Below are 26,414 nucleotides of genomic sequence, written 5' to 3' on the forward strand. Positions count from 1 at the left end.
AAGCTTATTTTATTCAGTTTGGTCAGATTCCTAAGTTTTTTCAGTTATAAATTTCACTATCCTCCTTCTAAACTATTTCTTATGTATTTTGCATTGTGATTACAAAACTGAGCTCTGATAAATTTTTATAAAGCTCATTTTATTCAGTTTGGTCAGACTCCTAAGTTTTTTCGGTTTAAATTTCATTATCCTCCTTCTAAACTATTTCTTATGTATTTTTTGCACTGTGATTACAAAACAATGCTCTGATAAATTTTTATAAATGTTCCATTCAAAATTTACTGAGTAAGAAAGAGGCGTGTATGTATTTAGAGATATTCGTCAGAGTACAATTTAACACATAGCCTATACTTTTTCAATGGAAATTTTGCTTTGACTCAGCACGATGGTACATCATAAAACCTATGCATATTTACAAAAGCCTACAAATTAAGTAATTCATATTTGGATAAATTTAGAGTTTAAAAGGGGTCTTATATTTACCTGCCCTCCAGACATGAACAAGTATGCCATAGAAACTGATACAAATGCTCTGAGAAGCCCTGTGTCATCTTTGTCTCAGAGACCAGCCTCCCATTCATAGAAGTAAAGGCTAATGACTGAAGTATAAAAAGTTTGGCCCCTCTTACACATGGAGTGCAGTGACATTCCCAGTCAAAGTTACAGGAAACTTGAACCACCTCTTAAACCCCAATTGATTCGTGTTTTCTTCCTTCTCCACAGGTGGGCCTCCATTTCCAAATATAGCTTTCCACTCATCAATGTAAAGCGGTAGTAAAACGATGTAAAAGGTCATAATAACAACATAAGGAAATTCAACTGAGAAAAATGAGTACTTCGAGATTTTAAAGAAAGTAGAACACTATTTGAAGGCTTAACTTTCCAGTAAGTCTCATGGGCCCAAATTCTATCTCCTTTAAATTTGGTTCTTTGGAAAAAGATAACTCAGTTTAATGTATTTCCTTAAAGGTCACCTTGATTGAAATTTAAAATAAAGTTCTGTTTTTTGTAGCACAACGTATTTGTACTACTATACATGGGAACAGTGACAGGTTGGATTCTCACTGTAAAATTTTCCATATTAATTGAAATTGAATTTTCCATATTAATTGAAAGCCTTCAAATGAGGAAGGGCACTGCAGCATTAGAAATTGCATGTCTAGGTATGTCTCCACTTTTACACAATCCAAGATGCATAAATTGGAGCAAACTGAACATGAGTAACTCAGAATCATCTCCATGTACCCTTCACCTGCTTGGTTCCTGCCCATTGTCTGTTCCCTCCATTCTCTGTTCCCTGCAGTAAGAGAAAAATCAAAGGAAGCACTAAGCTCGAGTGATATGACCCTCATTGCAGGTTCTTTTGAGAAAAATGAAGATCTTTTTTTTTCTAGTTCAATTAAACTATTTCAAAATCATGTGATTGGTAGATTGCTTATAACTACCAACACCACTCTGCCCGGGCACTTTCTCTTTCAGCAACTCTCCAAGACTCTCCCAGCCACGTCAGGCATCAGCCTCTGGGCTTTTCCCAACCTCTGCAGTGATTGTGCTATACTGTAAAGATCACTTGTCTTCTCATTTGTCTCACTCCTCTCTCATTTGTCTTCTCCTTCTAGATATCTGGCACCCGGAGAATCCTGCTGTGCACACCTAGAATAGATTCATAGCTCAACAAAAGCTAGGTGAATGAATAGACAAGGTGACAGCCCAAAAGTTAGAAAAAGTGATCTGGGCTCAACTGTGTTAAGTGATCAGCTGGATTCCACTCTGTGATAACATGTCAGGGAGAACTGAGATTGCAACGTTTCTGACCTGGGGCAGCAGAGTTACTTCGATGTCTTCAATGAATTAAAAAAGTCACTTCATTCCTGAGAGCCAGTCAGAGGCACTTACTGCTCCCTGCTGTACTTAGGCATTTGAAAGTAAATTTCTGTATAATATCACTCAAATAATATGTTTCTTTTCTTGAACGCTTGACATGGCAAAAAGTGTCCCCTACCGATCCTCCCCAAAAAGCTGAGCATTTATAAAAAATGTTTGTGTTACTTCTTTTTCTATTTTTGTAACGATATGCTTTAACATGTACTGGACTGGCCAAAAGGTTCACTTAGGTTTTTCTATAACATCTTATGGAACAGCCTATGGTAAAATCCGAACAAAATTTTTGGCCAATTCACGTATGTCTTTGAAATAGAATGGTAACTATAAAAAGTTCTAGGTAGGATAAGAAACTGTCTCAGTAATGAAAGGAAAGAGTTTCAAGATCACAGGTATATTTACATTTTACTCTGAAAGAATAAGAAATAGATGTGCAGGGACAATATTCTGTTACCAACCCCTAATCATAAGTGGAACTTTCTGCAAATAAGTGCTGTTTCATACTCGTAATTGTGAATGTTGACACGACCATCTCTGTGCTGTGTGGTTTATGAGTACATAAACCTGTCTGCACATTACCAAATCCTGTGATTCGGAATACAAAATGTCTTTCTGTTTTCCCCTGCTTTTCATCTCCACTACCTCTGCCCAAGTTCTGATGTATACAGCTTTTTAAAAATACAGATTTTGGGATTTAAAAAGGTGCTCACCCATTGTAAAAATAAAGGTAATACACACATGTATCCCCTGCTTTCCAAAAGTTCAATTTATGCCACTTCTTTTCATGAAAGACCTACGTTAGTAAAGGCTTTTTCCCTAAAAGCAAAAATCCTCTTTAGGTTTCTTTTGGTGAGCAAAAACAGGTACTAACATAGGAGTTTCAGGAAAGCAAAATACTATAAATTGAACTTTCAGAAAATGGGGAGTACTCTTTGGCTTCCTCTATTTCGATTTACCAAAGACTTCATTGGAGAGCTCTACTTGTGGATAGTGGAGAAAACCTGTATGTAAAAAGGTATCTTTACACAGGTGGTGCATTGGTAAAGAATCTGCCTGCCCATGCAAGGGACGCAAGAGATGAGGGTTCAATCCCTGGGTCAGGAAGATCCCCCGGAGAAGGAAGGGGCAAGGCAATCAAATAATCTTGGCTGGAAGATTCCATGGCACACATACACACACACACAACCATAATTTATTACGTGAACTGGCTTTGTGGCCATATGACCTGGGCATTCACACAGGGTCTGTGTGTATAAGGGTCCTGTACTTGCTTTCTGGCTCTGCTTTTACTTTCTCAAAATTTGTAATAATTATTGACCACAGGGTCCCATTTTTCCGTTTCGCCCCCAGCCTGGCAGTACATATGGCCAATCCTGTCACCATCCCACTCCTTCCCCACTCCCCTGCACTTACGTAATCACTCTTAAGGCTTGTTGCTTCCAGAAATTTTCTGTGTATGTAAGCGTGGAGGCATTAGGTTTTACATTGATGGAATTATGCTATACATATTCTTTACTTTCTTTGCCTTCTCAGTGTCGATGATGGAATTTTTCCATTAAGCAGCCTCTGCCTCCCTGGCATCCACACCCATTTTCTCTTCCCCACAGGCATTCTCCATACTGCTTGCGGGATGATTTTGCTAATTCTGGTTGTGCTCTTCTGATAAAAATGTACAATTCTTCCCTATTGTGTATAGAGTAAATTAGCATCCTGGTAAACAAAACAGACCAGGATACTAATTTACAAGGACCATGGACCACGGTCAGTGTGCTGGTAAATTTGAGTTTCTAAGCTTGCATGTCTGAAGGACACTTCTCGACCCAAAGAGTCAATAAGACAAGCCCTGGCTGGTCTGTGTGGGGATCCCCTGATCTGAACACATGCCTTTATTTTCAGTCTTCGTAACGCCATGTCTCTCTAACAGGTAAGAAGAAGATCTTCCCTTTTTCCTATCATTACTTTGTAGAGTTGCTAATAATTTGCCTTGAAATGATCAAAGACAGCATTGTGGTCTTCATGCTTGTGTCCTCCCGAAATTCGGTTGTTGAAACCCTAACGCCATCCCACCCTCAACAGGAGACAGTAGTAGGAGGCGGAGCCTTAGGAAGTAATCAGGTCTGTTATTGTCTAGTTGCTAAATCAGTTCCAACTCTCTGCAACCCTTTGGACTGTAGCCTGCCAGGCTCCTCTATTCGTGGGACTTTTCCAGGCAAGAATACTGGAGTGGGTTGCCATTTGCCCTTCCAGGGGATCTTCCCGACCAGGGATCGAACTCATGTCTTCTGGGTGTCCTGCACTGGCAGGCAGATTCTTTACCACTGGGCCCACTGGGGAAGCCCCCTTCAGCTTTAGATGGGGCCATGAGCGTGCAGGTTTCATGGTGGGATTTGTGTCTTTATAAGAAGAAGAAAACGAGCTCTCTGTGTCTTTGTTTCTCTGTCTCTGGCTCTCTCTACTTAATGTGTTACAGTGTTAGTTGCTCAGTAGTGTCCAACTCTTTTGTAACTCTATGGACTGTAGCTCACCAGGCTCCTCTGTCCATGGAATTCTCCAGGCAAGAATCCTGGAGTGGTTTGCCATTTCCTTCTCCAGGGGATCTTCCTGACCCCTGATTCAGGGATGGAACCTGAGTCTCCTACATTGCAAACTGATTCTTTATCATCTGAGCAAGGTAGCCAACAAAAGTCCAGAAGGCCCTGATCCTGAACTTCTCAGCCTCCAGAAAAGTGAGAAATAAAAATCTATTCAAGACACTCAGGCTAGGGTATTTTAAGACTGACAGGTAAGAAGGTATTTCACTTTTTACAAAGTTGATTAATCTGCAGCATGGGATTAGATCATAAAGATTCACACCTTTTTTTTTTTTTTTTTTTTTTGACAGATGAAGAAAATAAGCCTGAGCAACAGTGTCCTGTCCAAAGCCATAGACTTTAGTGATGAGTTTTAACATCTACTTTCAGGTTAATATATGGTGACATCCTGGAATCTTCTTGAAAACTCTAAATTCTGAGGTCAGAATGATATTCTGAAAAGGTATGAAGAAGCTTGACTTCTGGGAACCCCTGATGGCTCAGACAGTAAAGAATCTGCCTGCAATGCAAGAGACCCAGATTCAATCCCTGGGTTGGGAAGACCTCCTGGAGAAGAAAATGGCAACCCACTTCAGTATTCTTGCCTGGAAAGTCCATGGACAGAGCAATTTGGTGGGCTATGGTCCATGGAGTCACAGAGTGAGACACGACTGAACGACTAACATTTTCACTTGGAATCTTTGTGAACACTATAAACATTTTCACTTGGAATCTTTGTGAACACTATAAATTCTGACATCAGAATGATATTCTGAAAGGGTTGAGAAGTCTGACTTCTTAAATCAACAAGTACTTTCATTGCTTCCAGTCCTACATTCCTAGGATATGAAGTTTGGATTGTCCAGATTGGTGGTGAAAACTGCCTAAATTGTGGCAGCTCACATACATGTATGATCATAGATGAATTAATCTCTCTGAACTTCAATATTCTTAAGTAGAAAGCTGCTGCACAGATTTCTGATTAGGAATAAATAAGATTTTAATGTATTCATTTACTTAACAAATATTTATTAAGTGATCATTATGTATCGAATTCTTGTCTGGAGAATTCCATGGACACAAGAGCCTGGTGGGCTACAGTCCATGCAGTTGCACTATGTCAGACACAACTGAGTAACACTTTCTTTTTCTTTATGATTCATAGAGCATCTTTAAAAAGTTGGTTTTTTAAATCAGTCTTGCCTGTGTTTGAGAGCTTACACATAGTTTGCAAGGACATGTCCATCTAATTAAAAACTACTTAAAAATCTGGAGAAGGATTACTTACTTCACATTACCCAAGCATCTCAGTCTATTCGCCCAGTTTGCAGGTCCGAGAACTCTGCTGGAATCTACCTAGTCAGAGCACTCCTAGCAAGGAGACACCACATGTCCAAGAAACCAGCTTAGAAGCCGCCCTAAAGGAAAAGCAGTCTAGCGAGGTCCACGCGAGACCTGCCCGGGGAATGTGAGAGAAGATCAGGAAGGTTAGCGTGTAAAAACAGTGTCATGCACGGGGTAAGCTGGAGCAGAAGTCTTACATGCAGAAGCATTCCACTGCCTGTGTGAGCCACAGATGGCCATTTCAGCTGCAGTGCCTTGTGAGAGCTGCCGCTGACAAGGCCAGCTGCTCGGAACCACCAACTGTCAGTTGATGTGGCCAGCTCTTACCCATGTGTGCTGAGAAAACCAGCATGGAACTGGGTCAGCACAGGACACGATTTTAATAGCCTCAATCTGTCAAGTAGACTTCTTTGGAAACAATGAAACAATTGAGCATTTTGAGCAAAAACGGTTAAGGCTCTTCTATGATAAGGCACCCATTCAAAAAGTCAAACTGCATCCAGTTAGTCCTCCTCTGCAGAGTGAAGGAGCAGGCATGGGTCTAGGAGTTAACAATGGTGTGGTTTTCAGTTCTGCAGGCGGCCTAAATGAAAAGTCTCCCCTGAAGAATCCAGAACCTACCTTCCTTCCTCCCAGGCACTGCTGGAGTTGAGGCTTAGTCACGACACCGTATTGGCAGTGGTGAGGCTGCCAAGTGATTTCTCTCCAGTCACAGGTCCTGTTATCTGAACAGCTAAGGCAAGGCACGATCCACTGGCCTGAAATAGACAGCAAAACTTCTTTGGCTCAGTTTCTATGGGTGAAGTTACAGTTTGCACGAAAGTCTAGAATTCAGTGATGGATGGCACACCATTGCAGAAATCACAGTAAGGAGACCACACTCATATAAACCCAGGGGAACAGTGCATGGCTTCCTGCCAACCAAACAGAATCACATCAGGTAGTCATGTTCTGAAATAACACAGTTCATGCTGAAGTCAAGTACGAATTCTGTTCTGTGAAAACACATGCTTATAAAAAAATTAAAGTGTTTGGGTACTACTCAATTATTATTTATTTTCAAACAGTACATGAGGTCTTTCATAGGACTGAAGTCTATAGGGAGTCACTGACACTGACGTAGTTGGCCACACATATTTCCTAGCCTAACACATGCTTAGTTACCAATCCAACAATAGTCATATTCTCTGCTATCAAGAGCTTCAATATATATAATAAGACAGTTATTTTAATATTCTGATAATTTGCTGTTTTGAAGAATAGTCTTAATTTGATATATGGCCTTTTTGCTGTGAATCTCTTCACTTCTTTCTAGCTCTGTTGCCTTAATTTTTTCATCTGTTAGAAGTGGAGTGTACTATTCTTCTCACATGATTGGTATGAGGATTTAATGGGATTATATAGTTAAAGGACCCAGCACAATTATGTATCCTACTCACCTTTGTTACTAGCTAAGTTCAGGCACAGAGTAAGGCACAAGCTTTGGTCAATGCTTATAAGATAAATGAATATCCTTAAAAAGCTGCATGTAAGATCTTTCTTATTTTATGGATAAAGTAACATGTATTCAAATGTTGCAGCTTTTAGGGTGAGTAGTCACATTAATTATTTAATAATTTATTAGAAAAATATCAAGACATAATTTGGATTTTTAAAAACAATTTTCTTTATTTTTGGCTGTGTTGGGGCTTCCTTGTTTTGTTGGCTTTTCTCTAGTCGTGGTGCCTGGGTCTCTCATTGTGGTAGCTTCTCTTGTTGTGGAGTGAGGGCTTTAGGACAAACAGACTTCTGTCGTTTCAGCTCTTGGGCTCTAGCGGCACAGACTCAATAGTTGTCGCGCTCGGGCTTAGTTGCTCCGCAGCGTGTAGGATCTTCCCAGACCAGGGATCGAACCTGTGTCTCCTGCATTGAAGGAGCCACTGAGCCACCAGGGAAGCCCCTGGATTTCAATTTTTGTTTTCTCCTATTCATCTTTTCAGAAATGGAGACTGAATCAGCATGTTAAATACAGAGCAGTTATTTGTATTTTCTGTGGCGAATATCTTGACGTCTCCAGCAAACATCCGCTGTACCCCAAAGATCTCGCTGATGTTACCGCTTCACGTTTCTCTTCAAAATATGGAGGAGCTAAATATTCCCGGCTACTTTTTGAGTTACAAAGGAAAGTTTTAAACAAGTTTATCCCTTCTGGCTTTGATTTGTGGTTCTGCTAACAAAAGTATCTGGTGTGACGTTAATTTTGCGTGCATACTAGTCACTTCAGTCGTGTCCAACTCTTTGCAACCTCATGGACCGTAGCCCGCCAGGCTCCTCTGTCCATGGCATTTTCTCAGCAAGAATACTGGAGTGGGTTGCCATGCCCTCCTCCAGGGAATTTTCCTGACCCAGGGACTGAAACCCACATCTCCAGCACTGCAGGCGGATTCTTTACTGTTGAGCCACCAGGGAAGCCTGTGACATTAATTTTAGAGGGAAGAATTTCTATTTTCAGGGGATGGTAAAATACACTTTGCATTTCATGACTCAGGAATGTCAGAATTGTGTATGTGAGTTTTTGTGTGGGTGGAAATAGTTACAAATAATAAAATACAGAAACAGATCTAGTTTATGGCTCTTACTGGTGGATCCCAGAAAGGGAAAAAGTATGTGTATATTAAGAAAGAGAAACTGGGAGAGACAGAAGAAAATAGAAGGGAAAGGAGATGAGAACAGCATGCCTTCCAAGGAAGAGAAGGAAACATACAGCAGAACTGCTTTGGGGCAAATTGTGTCAACAGGAGCAGGAAGTTGAAATACAGGACATCCAAAAGCAATGTGGACTTATTTATTCCTCTCACCATAAATTTTTTTCTTTGCTTTGATTTTTAAACTTAATGAGAATTCCAGAAAACTGCCTCATTCAAAGTCCACCCATTAAGTAACATCTCCAAAATTTCAGGTCTGGTGAATGACCTTCCATTTCTCTATATACATATCACTGTCTAGCTAGTAGGATTTTAATTCAATACATTATTGATGTATCTACCCTCTTAGGTATTAGGCATTCTTGTTGGTAAAATAAGATAATGAAATAGTTATCTAAAAAGAAATAGTTATTAAATATTACTAAAAAAGAAATAGTCAACATTTTTATAGCACCTCTCAGATGTTGGATATTCTGAGCACTTAAATACATTAATTTATTTAGTCTCAGAACCACCCTATTATTATCCCCATTGCAGTATTAACTGGGGCTCAGAAAGGTTAAGTAACTTGTCCAAGATCTTTTGCTAGGAGGTGGCTGTATATTAATTTAAAATATACAGGATTGGAGCTGAAGACTGTCCCAGAGTCCATGCTCTTAACTATAATGTGAAACTTCAAAAATCATAATCAGGTGAAGGGTTAAATTACATGTATAAAATTGCCATTTATACATGTCAAAAGCTTAAGAATAGGTAATTCATAATTGAGTAAAACGAGTGGAACTCAAAGATCTTGGGCTTTGGAGACAGACACACCTGAGCTCTGCCTCCATGGAGCTCTGTAGACCTCAGTGCAGTACATTAAAGCATCTGAGGACTTCCCTGGTGGCTCAGTGGTAAAGAATCAGCCTGCCAATTCAGGAGACACAGGTTCAATCCCTGGTCCGGGAAGATCCCACTTGACGTGGCACAACTAAGCCCACGTGCCACAACTACTAAGCCTGTGCTCAGAGCCCACGAGCTGCAACCACTAGAAGCCCGGCAGCCCTAGAGCCTGTGCCCTGCAACAAGAGAGGCCACCGCAATGGGAGGCCAACATATCAAAAAGTAGAGAGTAGTCCCCGCTGACCGCAACTAGAGAAGAGCCCGTGCAGCAAAGAAGACCCAACACAGCCAAAAATAAATAAACAAAAATTTTTTTAAAAGTCAGCTGGAAAAGTTTTAAAAATCCTCACGCCCAGCCTGTGCCCTAGACGGATTACATCAGAACCACTGGATGTGGAACTCAGGCATCAGTGTATTTTTAAAAGCTTTTTAGGTGATTCCAATATGCAGTCAAGGTTGAGGACCATTGTTTATCTTGGAAAAATTACTTAATCTTTTCATGATTACACTTACTTCTCTATACGAAAAATATGTGTAGCATCTGCCACAGCGCCTTTACACTAGATGTTGATGAATATATTTCCTGCCCTCACCCCACTTCACCCTAAGCAAACCATGGCAGTTCAGAATAAAGACAGCATGGGAGTCAGAGTTGTCTGGCAGGTTCCATGGGAGCAGATAAGATGTGAGGAGGTATTTGTGAATAGATAAGATTCAGAGAGGTACAATGGGTGATTTTAAGTGGAGAGACAGACCTGACTGTAGTGAGACTGAGGAAGTGACTGTTGTCCATGACAGATTGTGTATACTGGGGAGAAAAAGAAGGTCTGCTTAGTGAAAGGGGTTTCCAAAGTTCGCAGATGTAGAGAATAGTATTAATACTAAAAGCTACAGCACCAAACATTTGGGAGTGGTGTTGGGTTGTGGATGGCAAAATGAAGACTGTTTTCAAAAGTGTTTGTTTCTCCATCCAATTCTCTTTTATAATTCTTCTGTGGTTTTCATTCAGACTATTCTAATTCTGATTTTGCCCTCATATACAGAATTTGTAATCAATAATCCACTTCCTTCACATATTTGTTTGGCTCCTAATACAATTTGAATTAGACATGGCCTTCAGTTTATCCCTCGTTAAAGAATTCCTCAAGAAAATCTCCTTCTGAAAAAGTCTTTTTTTTTTTTTTTCATAGAGATTTTGTGGGTTGTGGATGCAGTTGGAAGGGGCCTGGGATCACCTCTTTTCCATCCTTTTCTTTTAAAGTGAAGATAACTGAGACCTAAGATGTTAAATAATGGAAGTAGGATCATGTCAACGACAGGGCTGGACCAGAATTGAAGTCTCAGAGTCTCCAAAGTGCTGATCTATTCATCATGTTAGGTTAGAGCAGCACAAAATCATCAGTCGAAAATGCAATATGGCTCAGCAATCTCTCTGGTAGCACTGACAGAAAAGCCACAAACAGGTTGTCATAATACATGTATTTTTATTTTTAAAAGCTGAATTTGCTCAGTGGGTTCATGTATTCAGAGACTGTTTTTAAATAGATTATTATTTTTTTTTCATAAGATGGTGGCATGTTGGGGACACACATGTGTTTCTGCCAATGATATATTATTTAATAATACTTTGAAAGGCTCAGTTTTCCTCAGAACCTTGAGTTTCTAACAGCATGTGTATCCTCTTTGCCCAAACACTGTCTCCCCCGATAAATTTGTTGACAGCTAATTTTTCACAAACTGAGATCTTTGGCCATTTGCTGCTAAGGCTGAAGAAACGTGACCAATTGCATGCACAAAGATCCTAATATGGGTACCATTACTTTGTGAGCATAAAATCACATGCACATAAAAAAGATGCCTGACTGGGTCTCTGAAAATTCAGCCCCAGTGGTTCATATGACCATGTATTGATAGTCATCACTCTTTGCAGTTTTGTATTGCTTAACAATGCTTTTTTATTGTGAGTTAGTAATACTACTTGAAATAGACATCTGTATAACATCTGCAGGACTGGGATTTCTTGACATTTTAAATGATTCCAGCTCACTAAAAATTGTCAAAAAGGAGGGCATACATTCTATGTTATATATTTAAACAATGAATGAATCAAAGCTGTGATTCTGAAATAAAATATGACATATGTCATAGGGAATAACATTCTGAAGAATGAAACTACCTTTGGGGAGAAGTTATTTAATTTATCATTATAGCTTTATATTTAATGCAAGTTAGATTTCAGCCATTTATGTGAATTGAATTGGGGGATATAATGGAGAAAAGAAGTTAAACTTTGTGATTTAGTAAGACGTAAAATCATATAAACAATAGCACTAATTCCTGACTCTATAATGCTATAAAACAAGGAAGTTTTTAATTGAGAAGAAAAAAAAAATCTATATTTTCAATATTATTAGAATTATTAAAGTATAAGTTGCTATATTTCCTTCCAAAAAGATATGATAAAAGTTTTTGTTTATATATTATAAAATATAATCTAAACCATTTTCTTTAAAGGTAATTCTCATTCAGTGACCATATAAACTTCTGTCTGCAAATTAGAAGAATTATTTTTTTCTTTCCTGGGTAAAATATTTTATTCTTAGGTTGTATTTTATAGTTAAATTATTTTCAAAATTCAACTTAATAAAAAAGTCACTCAAAATTATATTAGCTGGTGTTATTAAAAGAACATTTTTCAAAGAGAAAAAAAATGGATCCAATTCTGGCAGATAACTGTAATGTGCTCTGAAAATAAGGTTTGGGGACCATTCTATGACCTTATAAGCTAAATCTAGAGCACCCAAAATAAACATCCTTCAGTGTCTAGTGTGACAACTTCTTTCAACAGAGGGGAGTCCTACCATTAAATCATCTCCAGGAGTAAAAGAGAGAAAAAGAAAAAAAAAAAAAATCTATCCTTGCAAACTTATCTCTGAACTCACTCATTTACCTTGAATCTTTAGGTCTCTAGCACCTCAAGGGTAGAGGGGTTACCCTTGGTTGATTTCACAGTCTTCTGTGAAAGAGAGGAGGGCTTGAATCTTGGTTTTAGTTCAGCAACAATTTTTAAATCATATATTGACACTGAAAGATGAATAAGGTACAGTCTTTGCTCTGGACACACTTGAAATCTCATGCAGCCTTCAGGACACACTTATGGCTGATGCACCTTTTACATGTGAATACACCTACCTTGTGCTACATGTACATATACTCATATGTATATATTATTTCCATCATAAAATATAAAATAAGCATAATTATATAAAAATAAAGGTACATATATTTTCATCTTTACTGGCCTCTTCCCTGTGCCGTTTTGTACTTCTCTCTCTCTCCTTGCTTGGCTATATTATTCCCCTTTGAAGACTATTGATTAGAGAGAGAGGAACATGTGAATCAGACTCCTGAAACATTATGAGGTAAGTGCTATTTGAAAACATGTGCATAGAACATTCTGGGTGCATGTGAAAGTGTTAGTCACTCCTGTCAGACTCTTTGCAACCCCATGGACTGTAGCCCATCAGTCTCCTCTGTCCATGGAATTCTTCAGGCAAGAATACTGGCATGGGTAGCTGTTCCCTTCTCCAGGGGATCTTCCTGAACCAGGGATCAAGCCCAGGTCTCCCTTACTGCAGAGATTCTTTACCATCTGAGTCACATAAAAGAGAAGCAAATCTGGGGGTGAGGCGGTAAATAAAGACTTCCTGGAGAAGAGGATATGGCATCAGGAGAACTTGGATCAAGATGGGAAGAAGACTTTTAGGAGCAGGGATCAGCACGGACAAGAGCTGGAGTCCTGCAGCCGATTATCAGTATGAAATGAGGTCCAGAGTCTGGGAGGAGTTAGGAGAGATAGGATGGGTCAGATTATTGTCAGGCTGAGGAATATGCGCTTGATTTGAGGAGTCAATATTTGTTTTTTTCAAAGAAGCCTAACTACTCAAGTTCCCAGAAGGCTCCTGTTTTATGGCAGCCTCTGTTGTAAGGACCAGGTACAGAGACAGCTTCAGAACAGGGCTTGGCAAAAGTTACTATAAGTTTAACAGACAGAAGAAATTGCCACTTCTTGAGGAATCTCAGTAATGTACCTTCAACTTTTTATTGAAGAACTTTTGACTTGGTTCAGTAGGAGGAATCGAATTAAGTTGTTTTATGGTTCTCATAAATTGTAATCTGATTAAATAAAATACCTAGACATATGGATGTCTCCTTTGTATACAAGAGTATATATCTCATTTAGCCGAGAATCATAAATCATACCACCTGACACACCGTAATGGGTAAATCCCTCTCTATGCACTGTCTGTAATTTATTATTTGGGACACATGTTCCAGAACTGGGAAATGCCCACGTTTGTTAGCCGTGCATGCCAAATTGCAATTTGTCCCACCCATTTGTGAAACTCATATCCCATTCAAGCTGTAGTGTGAAGTTCATGGCAAGGGTAGAAAAGATCCTGAGTGTTTTCTCAGACTTTTTAGATGAAGGGAGACCTTGGGTCAGGATGCCAGAGCGGTAACCAGGAAGCGCAGAGGAGATGCTCTTTGCTCCTCTTACTGCCTTGGAGGTATTTTTAGTCCCAGCTTTGGCTTAACCTCACTGGTCTCCACTCAAAGAAGAATGCTGAGGAAGGAAAGAAACAGGGGAAGTGGACAGCGCCTCCAAAGAGTCTCATTCCAGATCTGCCCTCGGTTTAGGCAGGATGAGTACTGCAATTTGAATTGTTTAGAAGTGGATCTTTCTATTTATTTACTTTGTTGGAGTATAATTGTTTTACAATGTTGTGTTAATTTCTGCTGTACAATGAAGTGAATCAGCTATTTATATACATACATCCCCTCCCTCTTGGAGATCCCTCTCGCCCCATTCATCCCACCCCTCTAGGTCATCACAGAGCTCTGAGCTGAGCTCCCTGTGTTATAGAGCAACTTCCCACTAGCTATCTATTTTACACACGGTAGTGTATATATGCCCGTGCTATCTTCCAATCCGTCTCACCCTCCCCTTCCCCTCTGTGTCTACACATCCATTTTCTACATCTGCGTCTCTATTCTTGCCCTGAAAATAGGTTCATATGTACCATCTTTCTATATTCCATACATATATGATATTTGTTTTTCTCTTTCTGATTTACTTCACTCTATATGACAGACTATAGGTCCATCCACATCACTACAAATGACCCAATTTTGTTTCTTTTTATAGCTGAGTAATATAATATTCCATTATATATATATATATATATATATATATATCTTCTTTATCCATTCCTCTGTTGATGGACATTTAGTGTGCTTTCCTGTATCCCAGTGTTAATTGTAGCACTGTTTACAATAGCCAGGACATGTAATTTGAATTTGACATCCCAATTTCCCTGCCTCTATTCATGTTCAATATATGGGAGACATTAGTGACCACTCCCAAAGATGTTTTTTTTAACTTGAAGAAATGATATAAAACTGAGCTTCTATCCTTTGCAGTTCTTTGGGTTCACAAGGTCAACTTATTTTGTACTTACTCTGTAGAAATTATAATGTTAAGTGAATTGGTAGAGTCTGAATAACTGAGACCCCTTGTCCTCATCCAGCTTACAGCCTGGGAACACTGACATCAAAGTCAATTACATACTTAATTATTTAATGGGGTCGCAAAGAGTCAGACACGACTTAGCAACTGAACAACAATGAACAACAATCATTTAAATAATTGTGGAAGCTGCAAAGGAAGAAAAACACTGGGTGCTATGAAAACATATAGTAAGGAAAACAAGTCAGGGGCTCAAGGGAAGGCTCTATACTATGACTTTTTGACTGAGATCTATGGTGAATATGCATTAAACTAAGGAGAAAGCAGAAGGTGAAAGGAACAGATTTGATTAATCACATATTTCACATACTCAAACAATGCATTTTCATTAATTATATGTGTGGCAGTTCATAGTAATTAAAAAGCACCAGATCACCTTGAGTTTTTTGTAGAAGAATAGCTTAAGTAACCATCTACTACTTATGTATACTAAGGGATTTTTTTTTTAAAAAGAAATGATAGTGTAATAGTCACCTTTTGTATCCCCAGATGGACAAGTCTTTAGTTCGGGCTGTGAAATGGCTTCAATGTAGTCAGAGGAAATAGGCTGTAACCCACAGGTTTCCTCTGGCTGAATCAGCAAACCACAATCCTGCATTAAAATGATAAAAGTTAGCTGTCATAGTAATTAACCTGACCTGTAGTAATAAAACCTCAAAAATACGACTTCCTCTGCCAAATAACCTTTATGGATAAAAGGGAGCAATCCATGTTTACCCTTCTCTTGATATTTATCCATTGATAGTTGTTTTTGCTATTAATAGCTGCTTCTATTAGGGGATTCATATAAATTCTAATGATAACTTAATCTTTATTTTGGCATTGATAGTCATGTTATTGCTCTGCTGATTTTTAAAGAAATAGGTGTTAGTTATTTTAAAAAATATCCCTTTGTGTTGTTGACTCATTAAAAAATAAAGTATAAGAGAGGACAATACATTAAGGGGAGACAATGTGATTCTGTGAGATAACAAATGGGAAATACTTGGGGAGAATCTTAATTTAACAGATGCATTTCATTTCAACGCACACTTATTTAAGATCTATAATTTGCTAGAAATGGAATCAAATATGTATATTTTATCTAAAACATTTTACATATTTATAAAAGTAGGTAGGTAACAGCTCACTGCAATGAAACTCATTAGAGAAGAGGCATGCTCTGCACCAAGCAATGCCTTCTGTAGTCTGCCATATGCATTGCAGAGGGGCAATCCATTGGCTTTGAAATCTCTCGTCTTCTCCAGTATATCACGCTTCTCTTGTTTTCTCTTAGCTGATCCTACAAAGCTGTAGGCACTGTGCCTGTCCTGTGTCCATCTAACCGACCTCATCCGGTTCCACTGCCACCCTTCTCACCGGGTTCTCCCTGTCTACCAAGATTAAGGTCAGGTTAAAATGCAATAATATCTGTTAGGAATGCTTTCTTCCTAATTTTGCACGGAGAGCATCTTTTGGTGTTTGAGGTCTCTTGAAACGGCAGCACAGTGATGTGTCAGCTTTTGTCCACATCAGCATCCTTTGTTTCCTTCGTCTTCACCATTTGGTAATTGCATTTGTTATTTGTGCCTTTTCCACTAGACTGAATACTCCATGAGAATGGATAATTATTTCCCCTCACACATAAATCCCATCCCTGGTGTACAGTAGACAACGATAAATATTTGCTGAATGTGTAAAGGGTTAGAGTTAATTGTCCCCCTTTTCATATCATGCATTCTCAGTAATGGAGAGAAATGATTGGTTTGACCTCTTCTTTGCTCTGTATTTCTGCCTCTAATGAGCAATTGCTGGTCACTTCTTTCACACTTTTAAACGTCCTAACCACCAACTCAGATTCCTGGATCTCACACAAAAGATCCAGGGCATCAGGGAACAAAAGGAATGGGGGTAGTGTAAGGACTTTTAAAAATCTTGATTCAGTACACATATTTTCATTTTTTAATTCATGACTGAAGTTGAAGTTTAGGAAACTGATTAAAATTAGAAATATGATTTGTGTTAAAATGTTCATTATATTATAATAAAGCAATTAAAATAGCATAAAGTTTATAATGATGTAAGAAGATTTAGTCTGAATAAACATCTATGAATGATACATGTTCATGTATGTGTGATACCTATTTATTCATCTATCTATTCATTTGTTTTTAGTGGAGACTAGACCTTTATTTCGGAGAAGGTGATGGCACCCCACTCCAGTACTCTTGCCTGGAAAATTCCATGGATGGAAGACCCTGGTAGGCTGCAGTCCATGGGGTCGCTAAGAGTCAGACACAACTGAGCGACTTCACTTTCACTTTTCACTTTCATGCATTGGAGGAGGAAATGGCAACCCACTCCAGTGTTATTGCCTGGAGAATCCCAGGGACAGGGGAGTCTGGTGGGCTGCCGTCTCTGGGGTCGCACAGAGTCGGACACGACTGAAGCGACTTAGCAGCAGGAGCAGCAGCAGACCTTTATTTAAGGCCTTTATTAATGGCATTATATATCTATCAGAATTTTAAAAAATATGTATATCAAAAAAAATATGTATATCAAATGTTAGGGAGGGCAGGGAGAAATAATTACTATTATACACTGATGATAAGCACTGCAAATTAGTTCAGCTTTTTCAGAAGGTAATTTACACTAAACTTAAAAATTCACAGATTCCATAGCCCCAAAGTTAGAGTTCTTAAAGTCTACTCCAGAGAAACCCTCATGCAATGCATAAAGAATATGTATAAAGACAGATCTAATGGACTAAGATGGGAAGATTTCCCAGGCATATAATTAAGAAAACAACTGAAGACCTTGTTTCATTCCAGAATAATATATTCCAAATGAAACACACTGAGAACATGCCACGCAATCACCTAAATTCAGGTATTTCATGTTGAGATGTTGTGTTCAATCTACTAATAATGCAAATAATGTTGAAAAGTCTGGATTTAGATAAAAGTTTGCCTAAAGATGATTGCTTGTTTGGGGTCTCTGGGGTGTGCAGGTGCCAAGGTCCCAGATGGTCTCTTCTGTCAAAGTTGGACATGTCATTGGTCTGTCAATCAATCAGATTGTTAGGTGTGCTGATGGCTTGTCCTGTGAGGAACCAAACTCAATTTCTGATGAGTGGATGCAGGCTATTTCAGATATATTAGTCACAACCAGTCTTTTCGAGAGACTATATCTGAACTGAAGGATATGAAAATCCTTCAGGGGGGATGAGAATTTTAAGCAGAAGGAATTGCATGTCAAAGGTCATGAGGTGACAAAAGGATTTATCTGACATCTTAGGCACAAAAGAAAAACATTACTGAAAAAAATGATATGCTGATAACCTATATGTCATTTTTTTCTTGAGCTGCACCTCTGAGGTTATCTACCCTAAACTCTTCAGACGGAGAATGATCATCCATGATGTGGTTCTGAGCAATTCTGGATACAGCTTTCCAATGGAAAGGTATTGATTTAATACCTAGAACCTGCAAAATGCCTTGCTGTGAAAGCAGGTCCCTGACCTCAAGCATAATCCAGCTCATCATCATAAATTTCTTCTTAATCCTGAACTGAAATCTCCATCTTATTTGTTCTAATTGTCCTCTTTGGTGCAGCTTAGAACAAATTTATTGTAATAATATAGAAGCATGTTCTGACCTGACTTCAGAGCTGCTGAAACAAATGACTGACAATAGAGAATGATAATTTTTTAAATGTTCAATGTTGACACTGAATACCCAGGACCCCACATACAAGCCTATGATAGCAGAGTAAACATATACGGAGCCAGAGAAATGTAGTGTAAGTGGGAGCCAGACAGGGTGACCACTCCTGCTGCTTACAACCCTGGTCAAACCAACGTGGAAATATAACATGCAGCCAAACTTCTCTCTTCCTCTAAGTATTTATGAAACCTGTTCTCAGGCCACATGAATCATTGACTATCCCTTTAGATCTTAAAAGTGATAAACCTCACTAATAAAAAATTAAACAATTTTTGAAAGGGAAAAACTCATTAGCATCCATCATTCTTTCTTCACTGGTGTGATTAGTAATTTGGTCAAGTTCAGGCATATTCAAGTAAATGAATAATAGCTCTTCTGGCTTGGAGCCCCTTAGTTTAGAAAAGGCAGAAGTTAGCAGAGATGCTTAAAATTAACCCCAGAAAGCTCCACCTTTAGACTGTATCCCTTTGCTGGAGACTTCATAAATTCCTGAATGGACTGTCAGTGCTTTCAATACAGTGTAACTAGATAATTAACAGATTTTCTCATTCAAACATGTGCAGAGTGTATGTATGTGTGTGTGTGTGTATATATATATATATATACACATATAATATATATGTATGATATATATAATATATATGTATATATGTATACATATTATATGTATACATATATGCATGTGTATTATATATATATGTATATATGTATACATACATGTATATGTATTATATGTATACATATATTATACACATATATGTATTATATATATATACATATAATGTATATGTATATTTATATATATATACATATAATAAATGATTTTAAAAATTTGCTTAACTTTTCATGAAATGCCTTAGTGACTAACAGAAGATATTAAGGTTCACTTGGCTTTGATCTCTGCCCTACCCATGAATACACGGCCACTGTTCTTGTTACCAATTCTTCTGGAAGTCCATCTAGTTTTTACAGAAGTATTTGGCCACAAAGGAATTAGTAGTTTTCATTTTTAATGTGATTTTGCTTTGTTTTTAGAGCATTATCAAATTGGACTATTTGATCTGGTGTGTGTGTGCTTAGTCGCTCAGTCATGTCTGAGTCTTGTGACTCTTTGGACTGTAGCCCATCAGGCCCCTCTGTCCATGGGATTTTCCAGACAAGAATACTGGAGTGGGTTGCCATTTCCTCCTCCAGAGAATCTTTCCAACCCAGGGATCAAACCTATGTCTCTTGCATTGGGAGAAGCATTCTTTACCCACTGAGCCATCTGGGGTAGTTATCGTTAAACCTTACCTACTTTCTGGCCCCATAGAATCATCTTTTAAGATCAAACAGTTCTCCCTTTCTTCCACTAAATAATGAAAAATGTCCACATTTTAAGTTTTAAAATATACTGTCATTCCTCGTGGCATCCAGCTTTTCCCAGAGGGACCCATTCCCTTTCCCGGGGATGATGCTATTCTTCGTAAGTTAGTCATGACCTCTCAAACCTGACAATCTTGGCACAGTTGCCTCTCCCAGAGAGGCAGAGTCCTCTTTCAGATTAAGACTGTTCCTTTTCCCATGAGACACAAAGTTCCTGATGAGATAATTTCACTATCTTGTTCCAAGGGGATAAATTATTTTCTATGTTCACATTTTCTCTAAATTTAACAACTGCTTTCCTTATGTTGTAGTCAGCCAGCCATAAAATAGTAGCTATTGGGAGATTCATAGTATCAGACACTGAATGAATATGTGTAGAATAATCAGCTGAGGTATACATTAGCGATAAATCATTACAGCATAGTCCATCTGAAATCGTCTTTTACATACCACAGTGATCCTAAAACTGAATGTTTTACATAAAGAAAATGCACTTATATAAATGCGTATTAAAGGAGATGTATTTACTTTTTAGCAGATAATTGGAAATAACTCACAAATATAATTACACTGCTAAGATTGAATCCTACAAATATACTTGGTAAAGTTTACAAAGATTCATGTGCAAGAAAATTTACTAGAGAACTTTGTGTAATAACAGAAAACTTGATACACCTTAATTGTCCATCAACAGAGAACTGGCAAAACAAGTTATACATCCATATGATGGAACACTAATTCTCTGAAGAGAAGAAGGCAGAGTAAAGGATGGAGAGACACATATTAAGAGCAACAAAGCACGTTTCAGGACATTATTAAATACATCTTGATTTTATTTAGTAAAATAAAGTGCTAGAAATGTGCATATGCTTGACTGTGCATACATAGATTCCAGAAGGATACACTGGAAACACTGAACAGTGGCTTTCTTGGAAGTTTAAGGATGGTAGGCTAGAGATGGGGAAGCAAAAATGAACTTTTTTGAAGATTTTACCATTGGTATGAATCATGTTTGTTTTTTTTTTTTTAGCAAAGAAAATTTAAGCAAAGAAAACAACATTTAAAATGGCAAAGTAAAAGAACAGGACATCAGAAAAGTATTGGTAGCTCCTTTGAAGGTATATTAGTTTCCTATGGCTCCTGTACTACAAACTGGGTGCTTTGAACAAGAGAAGTTCTTTTATAGTTCTGGGAACTGGAAGTCCAAATCAAGACATTGGCAGCTTTGGTTCCTACTGAGGGCTGTGAAGGACTATGGGTCTGCATAGTCATTTAATACTGTCCTGTGTCCACAGAGTTAAGAGTTTATCAGAGGAAATATAACTAAAAGGGAACTGAGTACATGTTCCAGGTAGAAGGAGGACCATGAAGCATTCTAAAACTGAGTGAGGATTATAGTCATTCAAGTTCCAAGTGCATGGCATTTGGAGAACAAGACAGCAAGTAGATAGCTGCTGCTGCTGCTGCTGCTGCTAAATCGCGTCAGTCGTGTCTGACTCTGTGCGACCCCATAGACGGCAGCCCAACAGGCTCTTCTGTCCCTGGGATTCTCCAGGCAAGAACACTGGAATGGGTCAAGTAGATAGAGATCAGTAAAATTATTTTGGACTCATAATTTTAATCCTTGGCTCACTCTGATGACACAAAATTTAGGATCATGGCAATGAATGAAGCTTCTTTAATTTTCTTCTGTTTAAAGATTCTTATCAGAGAAGTCTCTAGGCTCTGTCCTCTTTTATAAAACTTATAAATTTTTTTACTAAGCAGCTGCTCTTTTAAAGGACAGTACAAAATTAAACATTTTTATGGAGGAGTAAGGGACATTTTGACTTTAGTTTGTTCTAATAAAATATTTGCAGTGAACAAGGTTTACCTATATAATTGCCTTATTTTAAATTTTAATGAAACTAAGTAGCCAGTCAAGTCATTCTACTTCGTGCGGAAGGGACCTCTAACAACACTGCTTTAAAAATTGATGTGTTTCAATGCTTGATGTTATCCTGTTTTAGACAAGCTCAGGTGCATTCAGGGTGGTATGGCTGTGGATGTTATCCTGTTTTAGTAAGAGTTCAAGTTTTCGATTTTAATTGTTTTTTAAAAATAATAGAACTTGTGTTAGGTAGCCGAATTGTGTATGAAGTTTTGAGTTGCTATTTGTATTTTGGGCTTCATAGCCTTATTTATAACACATCATTATCCAAGTAGTAATGAGCTATCATATAACATCATTGTGTGTGTTTCTTTCCTTTAATAATCATCAGCTGAAAAGTGGTGGTATATTATACTAAGAATTTTTAGTCCCCTATGAACTCAGGAACAAAGGAAATTGAAACAAATTATAAACAGATGAATTAGCTCTAGTCAATTAAATTTACTAATATGACCTCAATATTTGGAACACTTCTTTATATTTCTCATGCATTACAAATCCCTCAACTAGCAATATACAGTTTTCTCTTTTTTTAACCTTAAATTGTTCATTCACTAAGTTGTGTCCAACTCTTTTTCCACCCCATGAACTGTAACCTGCCAGGCTTCTCTGTCAATGGGATTTTAAGGCAAGAATACTGGAGTGGGTTGCTGTTTCCTCCTCCAGCGGACCTTTCCAATCCAGGGATCGAACCCATGGCTCCTGTCACATCTCCTGCACGGCAGGTGGGTTCTTTACAACTGAGCCACCAGGGAAGCTCTGTTGGGTCTCCAAATTAAACAGGGTGAGGCCAATGTGATCCTGCTCACTGGAGTCCATTCTGAAAGGCGCCCTATATTCTCAATTTAGAAATACATTTGAGTCTCCAGGATTTGTAGAATTTGGACTGGAAAATCTAGTGAGACAGGGGCCTGTGAAATGACTAATGCTTCCCACTTCCGGTGAGCTCCAAGGAAAGCAGCCTTTGTTGTGGTCTTTCAACACTTTTGGTTTGGGTTCCAGATGGAGTCCAGAAGGGTAGATGTGAATGTAAATGAAACAAAGAAGAATGATTTTATGTCTGGATATTTGAAGAACTTCAGTTCTTTTTGATTTGTGAACAAAGAATGTGGAATTGGAGCTGAATGTATAACCATGGACTCTCTTGCACGTTGAAGAAACTGGATCAGTTTGGGAAATGACAGAACAATAATAACATTGACAGAAAGAAAAGCTTATGTCATATTCCAAAGGAGCAAATTAATTATTTGTAGACTGAAGAAGAAATACTATGGTGAGTGAAAATAGGCAGTAGGCTACAGAGATATTTTAAAAGATGTGTATTACCAAGAATGTGATACCAAACATAACAAATGTTTGCTATATATTAACCAGCAAGCAGGTCTTCTCAGGAAACAGTGATCAGTCACAGTGACCATAACTGCTATTAGAAGTATTGCAGCATGGACTGCCCCACTTATAAGTAGTCCACTAATAACGTATATAAGGTTGTGATTGTTAAAAATGCAGCTCTTGGGACTTCCCTGGTGGTCCAGTGGTGAAGACTCTATGTTTCCAGTGAAGGGGGCACAGGTTCAATCCCTGGTCAGAGAACTAAGATCCCATATGTTGCGGTTTTCCTAGCTCTGGTAGGAAATACGAATGGCACAAATAGAGCTGAATATTTTAATAAAACATATAGTTACAGTAATTTTGAACATCATGGGAGCACTTCCTGACTTCAGTCATCTTGGTAACTTCTGTACAAAGACACCTACACCTATACACACATACAGTGATCCTTAGAATTGTGCGACTTTAAAACCTGGGGGAGCTTAAACCAAGTGACATGAAATATGTTAGGTTACAAAATAATTCTATCATTACATGTCTCAATTGATAAATTCCACCTCCTTTGAGACTGTAATAGTATTTTTAGAATAATAAATAGCATTTTTAAAGACTCACTAATCAGCAACCTGTACATTTACAGTTAAGCTCAAAGCACGCTATATGTAGCTTAATTCTGTAGAAGAAAATGCTGATGCACCCCAAACTGAGCATCAAAACTGCTGTGATATTACAAGGTCAAAATTTAATATTACTTTTTAGTATAAACATATCCTAACAATGTAAAATGAGATACCTAAAAGAATAATTGTGTTCTGACAGGAAAATCCTTTCTTTGCATAGTCTTATATTTTAATGCATGTTAATCAGACTAAAGGTCATTCCCCTAAGATATTTAGTAGTTACACAGGAAACATGTAACAATGGAGAAACCCAGTGAGCACTACCCTCATCAAGTGATCAAGAGAAACACATCATTTCTGCAGTATTCTTGCCACAAATGTTGAGCTTCATCTAGTAAGGAGAAACCACGATACAATTCAAGATCGAGAAGCATTCTACAAAATAACTGACCTGCATTATTCCAAAGTATCAAAGTCATGAAAGATAAGGAAAGACTGCGGAAGTGTCATAGGTTAAAGAAGATAAGAAACATGACAGCTAAGAGCAATGAAAAACGTTGGACCAGAAAAACAAATATCATTGGAAAAACTAGTGAAATTCATATAAAATATTTGGTTGAGTAAATATGCTGTACCAATACTAACTTCTTAGAATTGATAAAGTACCATTGTTGTATAAAATTTTAATATTAGAGGAAACCGGGTTGAGTGTATTTAAGAACTTTCTGTAACTCTAACATTAACATTAAAAGTGAAAATATTCATGTAATTTGATCACCATATTTTAGAATTTTCTTGAAGGGCAAAAAGAATGTTCTAATCAGTCAAAGCCTTTTACAAAGTTTTGTTGGAGTTTCTTTCATACAGCAGAGCAATTAGCCACATCTTATTGGCGTTCATCGATATCCCATAGAGTTTGATCCACAAGTATTTTGCTCTTAAAATTTATAGGAATTGTGGGAGGAGAGTTTACAGGCTAAAGAAAAACCTACTTTATTTCTGGACTAACTCTTCAGGAGATAAAAATCTCCTGGTGATCTGGCGAGGATCAAAGGAAATGCCATTTATATTGAATCAACAGAGAGCCTAGGGACTTCGCTGGTGGTTCAGTGGTTAAGACTCCATGCTTCCAGTGCAGGGGGTGCAGGTTCGATCCCTGGTTGATGGACTAAGATCCTGCATGCCATGAAGCCAAAAAAAACTTTTTAATTAAAAAAAAAAAACAAAAAAAAACCCAGATCATGCCAAGCATGGGGGAAGGCACAGCCAACACACCACTGCACTGAATCTTTACAATGGCTTGAAGTGCATATTTTCCTTATTCAACAGATGAAGAAAGAAAGATGTGTAGAGTTTCATAGAAGTTTTCTGAAATCAAACACTTTAGCAAGCAGAGTGGCTAGAGTTGGAAGCCATAGGTCTATCTGACTTCAAGCCCATGCTTCATAGACTGAAAAACAAAACAAGATAAAACAAAACACACTGTACTAAGACATGAAGATCATGTTTATGAAACATTTAGACCAATTAACTCTTCATCAGGGAAGACTCTTTTTTCATGGCTGCAGATGGCATCTCTAAACATAACCAGCTGCACTTTAAATGCTTACAGTTGGTCACAAGTGGGGACTAGGCAAGGGTGTGTATGATTCAGGCCAAATCTATTCCCTCTGGTGGAAAAATAAAAAGCCTCCAAATACCTTTCCAGCTTATGGTTTGTTACTCAAATAATTTTTAGTTTTGAATACTAGCACATTACAAAATTAATTGTTAGCTAAAGACAACATTGATTCCCATGGTAGACAATGAATATTTATTACTGCCTATCATCAAGGAATACAGTTTTCACGTGATTTTCAAAGCCATCAGTACTCATTTGTCGTGTATTTTCAGTTCTCCAAAGACGTTTATAGTTTATGACATTTATTCATTTGTTTTGTTTCAATTGATTCCTTTAACAGACATTTGTTCAGCATCTCCACAGGCCAGCCACAGCCCCTGCCCTCATGGAGTTCTAGCAGAGAAAACAGATATGTAAACACACAATTGCTGTAGAAAGCACTTAATGGTGGTAATGAAAATAGTTCTGGACACAGGATTGGCACAAAGGAACAAGATCGACGCTGTTTTACAAAAGAGATTATAACTGGAACTCTATTGGAGTTCACCAGGCAGATGGGAGCTGGTGGGCTTCCAAGCAGTGGAAACAATGGAGGCAGGCAAGGGTGATGGTGGCTCAAAGCAGCTGATCTCCCATTCTAATGCTTACAAAAACGTGGGCATCCTTTATATCTGCACCCTAATTTATAAATCGCTGCTGGTTTTTTTTTTCCCCCCTTGCTGTGACTATTAGCTTGGGATTCAGTCCTCAGCCATAAAATGCACAGCACTATCTGGAGCAAACTGGGAATGGATTTTGCCTACTTGTGTTTGGAGGCTGTGCAAAAACATATGGTGTCAGTTACAAAACTCTGGAGCAGTTTATCTCAGAACCTACTCCCGCCATATC

General features: G+C 38.2%; 1 protein-coding gene across 4 annotated transcripts in view; it reads right to left on the reverse strand.

Moving 5' to 3' along the window:
- CPED1 (cadherin like and PC-esterase domain containing 1) overlaps positions 1–26,414 on the reverse strand; it is a 328,240-nt gene that overhangs the window by 34,836 nt on the left and 266,990 nt on the right. For all 4 annotated transcript variants that reach the window (XR_003510710.1, XM_027539149.1, XM_027539150.1 and 1 more), the window contains 2 exons: positions 15,429–15,546; positions 6,417–6,553 (listed from right to left, as the gene is read on the reverse strand). Coding sequence is in view for 3 of the 4 variants with exons in the window: in XM_027539149.1 (XP_027394950.1) it covers positions 6,417–6,553; positions 15,429–15,546 (255 nt within the window). In the remaining variant the exon portion in view is untranslated. The remainder of the gene's footprint in view (positions 1–6,416; positions 6,554–15,428; positions 15,547–26,414) is intronic.

Source organism: Bos indicus x Bos taurus, chromosome 4, assembly GCF_003369695.1.
Source record: "Bos indicus x Bos taurus breed Angus x Brahman F1 hybrid chromosome 4, Bos_hybrid_MaternalHap_v2.0, whole genome shotgun sequence".
Lineage (NCBI taxonomy): Eukaryota > Metazoa > Chordata > Mammalia > Artiodactyla > Bovidae > Bos > Bos indicus x Bos taurus.